The sequence below is a fragment of the Strix uralensis genome, chromosome 40 (genome assembly GCF_047716275.1).
Source record: "Strix uralensis isolate ZFMK-TIS-50842 chromosome 40, bStrUra1, whole genome shotgun sequence".
NCBI classification, from domain to species: Eukaryota; Metazoa; Chordata; class Aves; order Strigiformes; family Strigidae; genus Strix; species Strix uralensis.
In genome coordinates, this window is record NC_134011.1 from 21,373 (window position 1) to 34,676 (window position 13,304).

General features: G+C 57.9%; 1 protein-coding gene and 1 long non-coding RNA gene across 3 annotated transcripts; one reads left to right on the top strand and one right to left on the bottom strand.

The window, feature by feature from the left end:
- Positions 1-4,447: 4,447 nt before the first annotated feature.
- On the bottom strand, positions 4,448-8,483 carry LOC141937322 (uncharacterized). The gene is made up of 2 exons (XR_012626892.1): positions 8,429-8,483; positions 4,448-4,951 (listed from the first exon to the last, which is right to left on the bottom strand). It is a non-coding gene; the product is annotated as an uncharacterized LOC141937322 (long non-coding RNA).
- On the top strand, positions 4,832-9,430 carry LOC141937318 (uncharacterized). Of its 2 annotated transcripts, XM_074854900.1 has the most exons (7): positions 4,832-4,854; positions 4,958-5,121; positions 6,266-6,393; positions 7,039-7,153; positions 7,792-7,979; positions 8,111-8,182; positions 8,302-9,430. In XM_074854900.1, the coding sequence occupies exons 3-7, from the start codon at positions 6,284-6,286 to the stop codon at positions 9,425-9,427; spliced, it is 1,611 nt and encodes a 536-aa protein (XP_074711001.1). In that variant the 5' UTR covers positions 4,832-4,854; positions 4,958-5,121; positions 6,266-6,283; the 3' UTR covers positions 9,428-9,430. The 2 variants fall into 2 exon arrangements, with proteins under 2 accessions (XP_074711001.1, XP_074711000.1); XM_074854899.1 differs by lacking the exon at positions 4,832-4,854 and having other exon boundaries at positions 4,951-5,121.
- The last annotated feature ends 3,874 nt before the right edge of the window (positions 9,431-13,304 follow it).

The following is a 13,304-nucleotide window of genomic DNA, read 5'->3' on the forward strand; positions in this document are numbered from 1 at the left end:
GTGCATTTCCCTCTTGCCCTTCACTTTGACCAGCAGGTCTCCACTCAGCCATGCCTGTCTCTTGCCTTCCTTTCCTGATTTCTTACACCTTGGGATCAATAGAGGTTATTTTTACCCCCGATGCAGGACTGGCCACTTCCTGTAAATCTTCAGAAGTTTCTATTGGCCAAATCCCAGAGATTCTCAAAGGCCTCCTGGACTGAAGCTCCATTCTGCGAGCTGTTAATGTTTGTGTGCAGGTGACTCACCCTGATTGTGGTGAGCCATCAACACCAGATCACAGGATAAGAAACTGCAGGACACCACAGCTAATAAAAGGAGTTGCTGGTTTTGTGCTGAGCAAGGCAGGAATCAACACGAGAACCCTCTTAGAAACAATATTTGAGAGCACGAAGCAAGCAAAGCCAGGGGCAGTGGGGAAAGAGCAGAGTTGGGCTGTTTGTAGGGAGTGTAGGAGGGTGATCAAAGAGAAGAACTTGGGAGGGAAAAGAAGGAGGAAGAAAACCAAAGGTTAAGCTCAGGTAGGATGAAACCTGCATCGGAGGTTCCCTGCTGAGCAGCCCTGCGTCAGTGACTTCAGGGGACAAAAAAGTCCGTATTGATCGCTCCAAACTTACGCCTGCTGGCTTCCATGGGCATGGGGAACGTGAGTGCTGTCCCCGTCGTCATCAAGGGAAGAGCTGTGGTGGAAGGAAATGCAGCGTCACCCATCCTGGAGGGACCCCGGGAGGTCTGCAGGCCGAGCACAACCACTGTCAGTGGAGAAAGGAGAAGCGAGGTTTGGGCTGTTTGTATGCTGGGCTGTGGCAGTGGCAAACAGCCCTAGATAGACACACGTCCGGTAGTGATCTCTCCAGGAGCTGAGCTTAGACTCTCCAGCTGTCCAGGAGCTGGCCCTGGGATCCCCCCATCCCTCCAGTACTCCCAACCTCCCTGCCACACCCCCCGCCGTGTCTCTCTCCAGCAGTCACAGAACCACTGAGGCTGGAAGGCAGCCAGCTTCCACCTTCCCTGGGCTGCCTCTTCACGCTTGAGTTTTGTCAGGAGCTTCTTCCTCATCCACACCAGCCTCCTGCCATGTTGCTTCACTTCCTGCATGTCTGGGTGTGCTGTTCTGGAGCTGGCAGAGGAGATCCTTGACCATCCAACAGCTCTCCCCTCTTCCTTCAGTGTTGTATGCCATGGGATTCTTCCGGGCAGGTTCCCCAGCAGGCCAGAGCCTGCTCTCCTGAAGTCCTGCTCTTTGCCTTCTTCCCTTCTCTCAGGAGCCTCAACTCTCCTTTCTCACCCCTGATTGTTACACCCCTGACCGGCTCCTCCTTGTCCCTAAGTCTGATTTCCTGCAGGACACCTCCCCTCACTGCCTCCTCAGTCACCCTTGTCAGGAGGATGATGTCACTGAACTCCAGAAACCTCCTGGATGACTTTCACTTTGCTGTGTTGCCTCTTCAGCAAATATTGGGATAGTTCATGTCCGCCATGAGGACCAGGGCTTCTTCCAGTTGAATGAAGAAGGTCCATCTACTTCCTCTTCCTCATCAGGGAGTCTGTACCAGACATCCGCCCACCACAGTGTTGCCTGAGACCCCTCAGCTGGTTCATCCTCCATCCCCAGGCAGAGCTCCACACGTTCCTGCTGCTCTCCCCCATAAAGGGCAGCTTCCCCTCCGGGCCCAGCCTCATGGCCGTATCAGTACCAGCCCCTCAAGAGCCAGAGTTCCTCTAGCAGGGGGTATTTGTAGTACCCTTCAACTCCTCACGTTGTTCTCTTCTGAGAGACCCCCCAGTCAAGAGGAGCCAGCTGCACACAAACATTAAAAGCTGACCAAATGGATCTTCAGTCCAAGGAGACCTTGAGAAAACCTGGGGTTCAGCAAATGGAAGTCACTTGAAATTTTGCAAGGAAGAGTGGTCGGTCCTGCACAGGCAGGGGGCAAATAGCCCCGTACATCTGGGGCCTGCCCGGCTGAGCAGCGACTCTGAGGAGAAGGGCCTGGGCACTACGAGGGATGCCCTACGAGCCAGGAGAGAGAGGATGGACACAGGGAACAAGGGCAGCTGCCTACGGGGCTGCATTCGGAGGAGCAGGGGCCACCCCGACACCCTGAGTTCCCATCCCCCTCCCCTCAGCACTGGTGTGGCCCCACACACATGGGTGCGTCCCAGGGTGTGGCTCCCCAGTTTGGAGAAGTAGGGGGGACCTGGAGAGTGTTGAGTGAAGCTCTGCCAAGGTGGGGTTCGGGACCTAGTGCCCATGGCCTGTGGGGGGGGCTGAGGGACCTGGAGTTCTTTGGGCAGTGGTGTGGAGGCTCCAGGCACTATAGGAGTAGCCTGAGAGTGGCTGAGGGGGGATTTCAGAGATGGTGGAGCTTTTCTGTGTAGTCAGATACCTCATGAGAAAGAACTAATGCCCCTACGTGCAGCTGGGGAGGCCTGGACTGGACACAGAGGAATGTCACTCGAAGGGCAGTGCTGAGGTGTAACAAGTCACCCGGAGGGACACAGGAGCAGCCCCAGGCTTTGTGTTTCCAGGAGCAGCCAGGGAGGATGGAGAGATCTCAGTAAAGGAAGGGAGATGCTGCGGTGAGAGCAGAGTGTGGTAGCTGGGTGGACGTCTCCAGCCTGCAGAGAAAGAGGTGCAGGTGTGGGACACGGTGGGACAGCCTGTGGTGGAGACAATAGAGGGGTGAAGAACATCTGACAATCCCCCAGCAGAGATGGGGTCTTGCTCCCCTTGGCTGTGGCTGTTGTCTCTGCCCCTGATGCCGATGAGGAAGCACCTTCCCCTTAGAGCACCGGGTCTCACGGCCTCCCCTTCTCGATCCTGGGAAGTGCTGGACTGTAGTGCTGCCCTTGGCATCGCCCATCCCCACCTCACACTGCCCCAGGAAGAGCCTGAGTAATATGTGAGGGACAGGATCTCCCTTCCCAGGGGCCGGGGGTCTGGGCTCGGCCCTTTTGCTGAATGTAAACGTCCAGGTTTACTCAGAACCTGTTCCACCTTGACATGGCCTTTGTGTACCTGTCACCTCTGCCTCTAACAGCCCCTGGGGAGGCTTTGTCAGGAATGGTCCTCACTGGGACCCATTAACACTCCAAGGAACTTTGGAGTTTGCATCTGACTTGGACTTCTTGAGAGGCGTCTTCAACTTTCTATGGCTCAGACCCCAGGTCTCGTTAGCACTTGTCTGAGCCTCTCCTGAGCCCCTGCACACACAGAGATGCCCCTGGGCAGGGCCCTGCTGCTGGGAGGGGTCTGCAGGGCCGAGCTGAGCACACAGCAGGTGGGATGGGGGCTGTGAGCACTGACAGGAGCAGACCTGGGGACAGAGAAGCAGCTCCTGGCTGTGACAGCTCCAGGCAGCAGAGACGTGGGCAGAGAGTAAGAGGGAGCTGCTGCTGGAAACACCTCGGGAGGAGGAGTTCAGGCACCTCCCTGCCATCCCCTGCAGTGCAGACACCTACTCCAGAGGAGCCCCCTGGTCTCCTCTCCCACCCAGCAGAGCCCGACCCTCTGTCCCTGTCCTGCCTCCTCACAGCAGCCCTGTGGCATTTCTCCGTATTTCCCCGTCGGCCTCTGCTCCCCGTGCTGGTATCACCGGACTTTCTGGGATGGGGTGGGGTTCAGCCGTGAGCAATCCCTGTGGGCACTGCCATGCAGACGTTTCCATGGGAGTAAAATGTCCGTGTGCCCTCGCACTCTGCAGGCTCAGGGTGGTACAAATGAGCCAGTTCACCCTTCAGGACACCCCGTCCTTAGGACACTCGACTTTCCCAGTGGGGTCCTGCTGGGCTGCAGCCTGTCCTGCGGAAGGGCACAGCTCTCCCAGGGCACCTCTGTGTTCTCCAGCAGCTTTATGAGAAACCGAATAGACAGAAATGAGAAATCTGTCCTAACTTAGTGATGTCTTTTCCTCTGTGAACAGGCCCCCATGATGAGAGTGAACAAATGTCCAACGGCAGCTCCATCGCTGAGTTCCTCCTCCTGACACTCACAGACAGACGGGAGCTGCAGCTCTGGCACTTCTGGCTCTTCCTGGGCATCCCCCTGGCTGCCCTCCTGGGCCACGGCCTCATCATCACCGCCATCGCCTGCGACCACCGCCTGCACACCCCCACGTGCTTCCTCCTCAACCTCTCCCTCCTCCACCTGGGCTCCAGCTCCACCCCTCTCCCCCAACCCGTGGCCAATTCCCTCTGGGACACCAGGGACATCTCCTGCTCAGGATGTGCTGCCCAGGCCTTTCTCTTTCTCTTCTTGGTCACAGCAGCATTTTCTCTCCTCACCATCATGTGCTACGACCGCTACGTTGCCACCTGCAAACCCCTGCACTAGGGACCCTCCTGGGCAGCAGAGCTTGTGTCCACATGCAGCAGCTGCCTGGGGCACTGGGTGTCTCTGGGCTCTCCTGCACACGGCCAACACATTTTCATTATCATTCTACCAAGGCAAAACCCTAGAGCATTTCTGCTCTGAAATCCCCCAGATCCTCAAGCTCTCCCGCTCCTACCTCAGGGAAGTTGGGCTTATCATGGTTACTGCCTGTTTCTCTCTTGGATGGTTTGTTTTTGTTGTGGGGTCCTATGTGCAGATCTTCAGGGCCGTGCTGAGGATCCCCTCTGGGAGAGGCTGGGAGGAGCCAGCAGGCAAAGGGACACAGGACTGGAGAGGGGTTGGGGACACACTTGGGAAAAACTCACGGGGTGGATCTGGCACAGCCCCCCTGTGAGCCACGGTCCCTCTGTGACAAAGAGAAATCCTAGAATCCTATCCTAGAACGGTTTGGGCTGGAAGGGACCTCCCCGTGTCTGAAGTCAGCTCTGCAGAAGCCTCTCTGGACAGACAGACGTCCCGTGGGTCTCGCAGCTCTTCCTGCTCTTCCTCTCTCACCCCTCAGCTCCCTCTCCCCTCTCCTGCTCTGAGCTCCAGCAGTAACGTTTGATCGTCTTTCTGTAGAGGAAAGAGAGAAGGAGGGTTGGAGAGGTGAGGAGCAAGGCTGTCCATGCTGTGTCCAGCCTGAGGAGGAGGAGGAGGAGGATGAGGGGGGGAGGATGGCCTGGAGAGGAGGAAGAGGAGGATGAAGAAGAGTATGAGGAGGAAGAAAAGGACAAGGAGGAAGAGTAAGAGGAATAGGAAGAAGAGGAGGGAAAAGAAGGGGGAGGGGGAGGAGGAGGAAGAGGAGGCTGAGGAGGGGAGGAAGGCCCAGAGGAGGATGAGGGTGGCTCACAACAGCAGGGGGGGCAGAGCCAGCGGCACCGGGGGGGCAGCGTCACCCCCAGCAAGAGGCGCTGGCAGCCGGTGCAACACCTGGGGGGGGTGTGGGGGGGTATTCCCAGGCCTTTTGGGGGGTCCCAAACGGTTGGAACCCCCCAGAAAAGGGCCCCAAGATCTCGAGGGACACCCTCCCCTCCCCATGTCCTCCGGGGGGCGCGTGTGGGTGCGCGGGGGAGGCCGCGTGTGGGTGCGCGAGGGGGGCGGGGTCAGCGCCGGCGGCGGCGGTTCCTCGGCCGCTGTCGCCCCCGCCCCCACTGGCTCCTCCAGAGCGGGGGTGTCCCTGTGGGCCCAATCAGCGACCCCTCATGATCCCCCCCATTTGGGGAACCCCCGCTCCGAGTTTCATCGCCCCCGCTGTCCCCTGTCGGCCCCCGAGCGCTGCCTCGCGCCGGCCGTTGGCTGCCCCGGGAGCGGTGGGGCCGGGACCGGCGGGGGGGCGGCGCTGGGAGGGGAGAGAAGTGCGGGAGAGGGGCGGCCTGGGGGGGCTGGGCCGGGGGGGGGGGCGCTGGGAGGGGAGAGAAGTGCGGGAGAGGGGCGGCCTGGGGGGGCTGGGCCGGGGGGGGGCGCTGGGAGGGGAGAGAAGTGCGGGAGAGGGGCGGCCTGGGGGGGCTGGGCCGGGGGGGGGCGCGTTGGGAGGGGGGAAAGGCCGCGGGGGGGGGGCGGTTGTGAGGGAAAACGGGGGGGGGGGCGGGGGGTGTCTGTGTGCGGGACGGGCGCGGTTTGGGGGGGGTGTTGGGGGGGGACCGGGGTTGGGGGGCAAGGGGGCGGGTTGGGAGGGGGGAGGGAGAGTTTTGGGGTCTTTGGGGGGGATTTGGGGGTGTCCGGGGGGGGCAGTTCCGAAGGGAGAGCGGCTGCCGCGGGAGGGGGCGTGGCCTGGTCGGGTTTGGGGGCGGGGCCTGGGGAAGGGGCGGGGCCTCAGGCGCTGGCTGCGTCCTCCGCCCTGTCCTGGGGGGATGTGGGGGGTGCTGACCCCGCCCCTCCCCCCCGCAGTAGCCCCCCCCGGGCAATATGTCAGAGGACTGGGGGGACTGCCCCGCCCTGGGGCCCGGCTGGAAGCGCCGGGTAACTGTCCGCAAATCCGGAGCCTCCCGCGGCCGCGTGGACATCCAGTACCAGAGGTACCCCTCCCCCCGGGGGGGGCTGGGACCCCCATCCCCCCCATCCCCCCCATCCCACTCCAGCCGAAGATCCCCCCCTTCCCCCCAAAATTAGACCAGGGAGTCCCCTCACAAGCTGCCCTTGGGGGTGGGGCTACCTCTACCCTGCCCCCGCCGTTGTGTAAGCCCCGCCCCCCACTCTAGGTCCCGCCTCCTCCCAGTCTTGGGGCTCCCCCCTAAGCTTGGACCACCCTGTTACCCCCCCCCCGCATCATCCTTCCAGTCCCAGATGCCACTTTGAGCCCCCTGCCACCATTCTGGGGTTCCCTCCCCCTCCCAGCAGTGCCCCACCCACTCCTCAATATCAGCTTCAAGTCCCCCCCAGCCCTCAATATCAGTTTCAAGCTCCCCCCCAGTCTTTCAAACGCCTCGCAGGCCATTTCGGGGTCCCTGGTGTTACTTTGGAGTCCCCTGGGGTCTGCTGGCCCCCCCCTCCAATCTTGGGGGACACCCCCCTCCCCATTTTTCCTCCTTGATTTCACCCCCCACCCTCCTCTTCCTGTTCCTCCCGCTGCTTCCCCTTGGCTTTGGAGGTCCCTCCCTGAGTCAGCAACCCCCCCTCGGGATGTCGGGGACCGCTCCCCGATTTTAGGGTCCCCCCTGCAGCCCCACAGGGGAGATCCTGCGGAGTAAAAATGAGCTCAGCTGGTTCCTGGGCCCCAGCCACGACCTCAGGAACTTTGATTTTAAGCGAGGGCTGGAGTGCTCCAGGCCCCCCAAGGTACGGGGGGGTCCCCCAAAACCCCAGAGAGGTCCCCAAAACTCTGGGGAGTCCCCCAGACTCGTGGGAAAGCCCCAAAAAGTCAAGAGACCCCAAAATTGTGTGTGGGGTGAACCTCCCGTAGAGCAACACAGGGGGGTGGGGGGGATTGGGGGGGGCACCCCCGTATTGGAGGGTAACCCAAAATTGGGGGGGCGGGGGTTATTGGGGGGCCCCAAATTAAGGGGGGGATGGGGGGTCCCCAAAATAAGGGGTCAGCAAAATGGGGAAGGGAAGGGGGGTCCCCCAAACTGGCAGGGAATGAAGGGGGGAGGGCAAATTGGGGGAGGGGTCCCCAAAATGGGAGGGATTGAGGGGGTCCAAGCTGGGGGGGACACCCCAAAATTGTGGGGGTCTTCAATATGGGGGTGAAATAAGGGGGCCCCCCAAAATGGGGGGGAGTGGGGGGCCCTAAATTAGGGTGGACAACAGGGGGGTCGTCAGTATGGGGGGGGTGATCACGTTAAATTGGGAGGGTGGGGGTTCCCCAAATTGTTGGGGGGGATATTGGGGGGTTGTTGATGGGGGTTTGACAACGGGGGGTCCCCAAAATGTCCCATCCCCCCCATAACCCCTCATTTTCTCTCCCCCCCGGGCAGGAATCACGCCAAATGGCACCTGCTGGCAGAGCCCCCTGCGGAGCGCCCCCCCCCGGCCCGGAGGAGCAAGTGGGCGGGGCGACAGCGGCCGAGGCCCCGCCCCCACGGGCTCAGACCCCACATCCCCCCCTCCCCCGGCCCACCTGCAAGCGGTCCCCCCCGGACCCCCCCCAGGAGGACATGGCAATGTGAGTGGGGGAGGGGGGCTGGGGGGAGGGGGGGTGTCCCCCAAGATGTTGGGGCCCTTTTCTAGGGGGTTCCAACCAGTTGGGACCCCCCAAAAGGCCTGGGAATAACCCCCACCCCACATCCCCCCCAGGTGCGACCCCCCCCTGCCCCGGCGCACCCACAAGTGGTCCCCCCCGGACCCCCCCCAGGAGGACATAGCAGTGTGAGTGGGGGAGGGGGCTGGGGGTTGTCCCCCAAGATCTTGGGGCCCTTTTCTGGGGGGTTCCAACCGTTTGGGACCCCCCAGAAGGCCTGGGAATAACCCCCCCCCTCCCCCCCTAGGTGCTGCACCGGCTGCCAGAGCCTCTTCCTGGGCGTGTTTCTCCCCACCGGGTACCGCTGGCTCTGCCCCACCTGCCGCCAGGAGCCATCCCCCTCCTCCTCCTCCTGCGGGCCTTCATCTCCTCACCCTCCTCCTGCTCGCCTTCCGCTTTCTCCTTATGTTTTAATTCGTCCTCTTCCTCCTCCTCCTCCTCCTTCCCCTTCTACTCCTGCTCCTCCTCCCCCTTCTACTCCTGCTCCTCCTCCTTCCACTCCTACTCCCCCTCCTCCTCCCCCTCCTACTCTCCCTCCTCCTTCCACTCCTAATCCCCCTCCTCCTCCTGCTCCTCTTCCCCCTCCTACACTCCCTCCTTCCACTCCTACTCCCCCTCCTACTCTCCCTCCTCCTTCCACTCCTCCTCCCCCTCCTCCTCCCCCTCCTACTCTCCCTCCTCCTTCCCCTTCTTCTCCTGCTCCTCCTCCTTCCACTCCTACTCCCCCTCCTCTTCCCCCTCCTCCTCCTGCTCCTCTTCCCCCTCCTAGTCTCCCTCCTCCTTCCACTCCTACTCCCCCTCCTACTCTCCCTCCTCCTTCCCCTTCTTCTCCTGCTCCTCCTCCTTCCACTCCTACTCCCCCTCCTCTTCCCCCTCCTCCTCCTGCTCCTCTTCCCCCTCCTACTCTCCCTCCTCCTTCCACTCCTACTCCCCCTCCTACTCTCCCTCCTCCTTCCCCTTCTTCTCCTGCTCCTCCTCCTTCCACTCCTACTCCCCCTCCTCCTCCTGCTCCTCTTCCCCCTCCTACTCTCCCTCCTCCTTCCACTCCTACTCCCCCTCCTACTCTCCCTCCTCCTTCCACTCCTACTCCCCCTCCTACTCTCCCTCCTCCTTCCACTCCTACTCCCCCTCCTCCTTCCACTCCTAATCCCCCTCCTTCTCGTCCTTCCACTCCTACTCCCCCTCCCCCCTTCCTTCCTCTCCCCATTCCCCTCCCCATTCCCCTCATCCTCCCCTTTATCCTCCCCTTCTTCCCCCGTCCTCCTACTCCTACCCCTCCTCCTCCTACCTCTCCTACTCCTACCCCTCCTCCTCCTCCCCCTCCTCCTCCCGGCCATCCTCCTCCCGGCCATCCTCCTTCCTCCTCCTCTTGAGGCTGGACACAGGACACCGCTTTGCTCCTCGCCTCTGCAACTGTTCTGATCATTTTTACATTTTTACATCCAGTTGTTCACTTCTTTCAGCCTAGAGCCATTCAGCAGATAGAAATGTTCCGGTACAATTTCCTTATTTCCATTACAACAGCAGTCGATAGTACACTTACATCTCTTGTCAGAGAAGGTACAAACCCAGGCTTGCTGAACTGATCAGAGAAAATCTCCATGACGAGGCTCCAGGTGATCCCACCGCTCATGGAACACTCCAGCAGCACGCCTTGGCTGTGGTTACGAGGAGTTATTTCCACACATGAAATAAAACTGGATGAATTCTGCACTGCGGAGGTTCAAGTCCCCTGTAACTAACATCCGGCTGCAGCCCTTAAAAGCCATGAAAAATACGTTGGCTGGTGTTGACTGGCAAAGTTTATGAACCTAAAAAGTGTCAGACTATGCAGTCTCTATTGTTATAACTTCACGTTGTAAAACCTTCAAAACTGTACAAAATTGCACTAATTGTAACAAAGGTAAAGCTACACCAGAGTAATAAACGTACTTCCCTGTTATGTCCATCTGAGAGAGTCCTGTTGTGCATTTATACACGTTGGTACTTGAACCTCCAGCTTTACAAGAGCTGTATTCCCCTTTCTTCCCAATACGAGAGTTACAAAAATCCGGGCTTCCAGTGGGAAACACCAGGTTTTCCAGGCGGAATTAATGAATCGCTGATGAGGTGCTAATGGCTCCATTTATGCGACCCATCACCAGCTCAGCACCATCATCCATCTCCATGGCTTCGTCTATTCCTCAGCGGTGCCGACTTAGTCCTACGGGAAGGAAGTGGGAATGTCACGTTTCTGTTAATTGTAGAAAACTCACATCAGTTTGAACGCAGTTCTACATTTTCATGGCAGAGATCTACAAGCATCATTTTTACATGTTTCTAAAATGCTATTTTGTCATTTTTATAATCCCGAGGTTATGGGTAAGCAAACTGTAATCCAGCAGCAGCCTGGGTTATTTACCTACGCAGGCAGCTAAACCAGGAAGTTTTACTCTGAAAAAATCCAGCAGTGAATACCTGAAGGACGAGGCTGTGCACAGATGTATTTCCAAGGGCCAAGTGCACGTTATACCCACGCAGGTAGCTGGGTATTAACTCACCTTTGCGGTCTGGCAAGCAGCCGCACCAAACTCTGGTCTCTGGAGGTTCCCAGTGCTATGAGAGGCTGTTGTGAGCGAGTGGAACTGAACGTCTGCACACTTAGACTGGGCTTTAATGGACCAGCTCCACCCCCAGAGGCCCCTCTGTGGCTCCTTTCAGGAGGGACACACGCTCTGCCTCAGGGTTCTGGTGCAGCACGGCCAGGGACAGAGCAGCTGCTTTCCTGGAGTGGTTCTGCCTGGCCCTAGTCTGTAGGAGCTGCTGACTCTGACCTTCAGCTAGGAAAGGACATCAGTCGTTTCTCCATGTTATATGTTTAATATGTAATGCTGATATTTTTTAACACCTTGCTATTTAGTTAACTTTTTAAATCCTTCCCGTTCATACTGCCAGAGGGAGCGAATTGGCCCCCACGCTGAAGTGAAGAGCCCTCGAGAGGCGCCGCCCCGCAGCCTCTGCTCCGTGCGCCCCCGTCCAGCCCCAGCCAGTTCTGGTTCCATGGCGAGCGGCTGCAGTTCTCTCTCAGCTGTGTCAGAAGGGGGGTCTCTGGCTCGTCGCAGCTGCAGAAGAAAACAAATGCAAAATTCAGCTGGCAAAGGCTCTGCACGGAGGTTCCATCAGCGCCACGTTATTCCACATTGAGGTGCCATCTTATTCTGCACGGAGACTGTCTGCATCATTTACTGGCACACAACTGGTATGTGGGGGTTTCAAACATCTGCCACTTTTCGTAGTTAATATGAAACAAAAATGACTTCAGGAAGGTCACGGTTATGTATCGTTCAAGCTGCTAACACAGGGTACACTCCAGCAGGGAGCAGAATCAGTGAAACACATTGTACTTGGATAGATGAACCTAAGAGAATGTGCCAAGCCTAAGAATGTCCTGCTAAAGTTAAATTTTAAGTAAGTGTCTGTAAAATTTGAGTGGATGAATACTTTCCTGTTCTTTATATAGTCTGTTTTTTTTTTCTCCTCTGAAAAAACTTCTTCCAACATGTCAAAGATTGGCTAACAGCATGGCAATGGGTTCTGCTGCTCTGCAGATCTCACCAGGGAGATCACGCCTTGGTACTTCAGCGCTGGCAGGACAGAGAACAACACGAGAGTATGTCTGTGCTGCAGTGGAATGTATTCCTAACAAACGTAGTCAAAGCACAATTATACAACCATTTTCCCATTTCTGTTACCATTTGTGGCTGGAAAAAAGCAATACATCCACCTGGAAGGTATTTTTCTGTTGCCAGGCAGACCAAGCTGGGGAGATGTGGTTGCTGTCAGCTTTGCAGGGCTCTGTGTAGGTGCTCTACAGACAGTTTGAGGACCAAGCCAGTCTGCCTCCTCCGGCAAACCCTGCCATGGATCAGAGGCATCAAGCCAACAAACACCAGTCCCAAGGCAAAATCTGGCCTCATGAAGAACAGGCACAATATCCTTTTGCTTCATGGATGCTTCCCACCTCCAGCCCAGGCCCTCTGCACCCAGCACCAGGATGAGGGCGCGGGGACACGGCGTGAAACCCCTCAGCAATAAGGAGGAACCTTCTGGGAAGCTCCAGGACTGTATGTCCCTAGAGGGGTGTTCAAACTCAAGCCAACATGCAGCACAGACAACAGCAGAGGTGATGCCCTGCACTGAGGAAAGGACTGGCAGCGTCGCCCCTGCCATGTGCACAGGCAGAGGGCTGGCAGAGCCAACCCCCCACTTACCCTTCCTCTCGTTATTTCTATTCCCAGGAAGTCCTGGTGCCCTGCTCAGTTTTGACAGCAAAATCCACCTTCCTTTTAAAAATTGTATCAAAGTCTTTCCTGAAAATGTGTTAAAATGACAGCAGAGGGGTGAAATGCTGCAGCGCTGGGCAGGACTGGGGACAAATGGCACTTACACACAGTTGCCTTGTGCAGAGTTCCCATGGCCACGCACACGTCTCTGCAGCCACCCCCGGGGCAGACATCGCCCACGTTTGCTGCTTATCGAAAGGAGCAGGCTGGTGCCAGCGGAAACGAGTTGCTTGAGACCTTTAGGAGAGAAAGAAAAACAGAAAGGTATTATTTCTAGCTAAGCTAATCTTTATTTTGACTGAAAGGAAACATCAATCTTAAGGCTAGACTGCTCCTGGAAGATTTGTTTGATATCAGCACAACCCAGGGCTCGTTCCTGATAACGCCAAGGTCCCCGAAAACCCAACAACAGGGGCCCACATTTTGAGAGCAGGACAAAGCACGGATGCTCAGTAACATGCTGAGAGTGCGGGAGGTGGGAAAGGGATCGCTGATGAGAGCAAAGCAAGTGGGCTGTGGATGGTGCAGTGGAGAAGAGGGTAGGAGGAAGGCAGTATGCCCAAAGGGAGGCTCGGACCAGTCATAACCATGTCCCAGCACAAATCCGGACTTGAGGGATAGCTGGGAGCTGGATCAAGCCAGAATCACCCAAATCCTCCAAGCTTCACCCTGAGCCTGAGTTTTATTGCTTCAGTGCAAGTCAACACACTAACCTAACTGTTTCTCTATGAATTCTCCCAAGTGCACTTCGGTAAGAGCATCTCTGGAAAGTGAGTTGGCTCGTAGGCAAGGTGCTGCCATGTACAAATCTACAGGAGAAAGCTGAGCGCACCCATGCAGGGCTTGTGGCGTGACCCTGGTTTTGCCATTTCCTCCCTCCCCTCCATCCAGGGCTTGACGGGAAATGTTAAGAAATGATCTGTGGTGT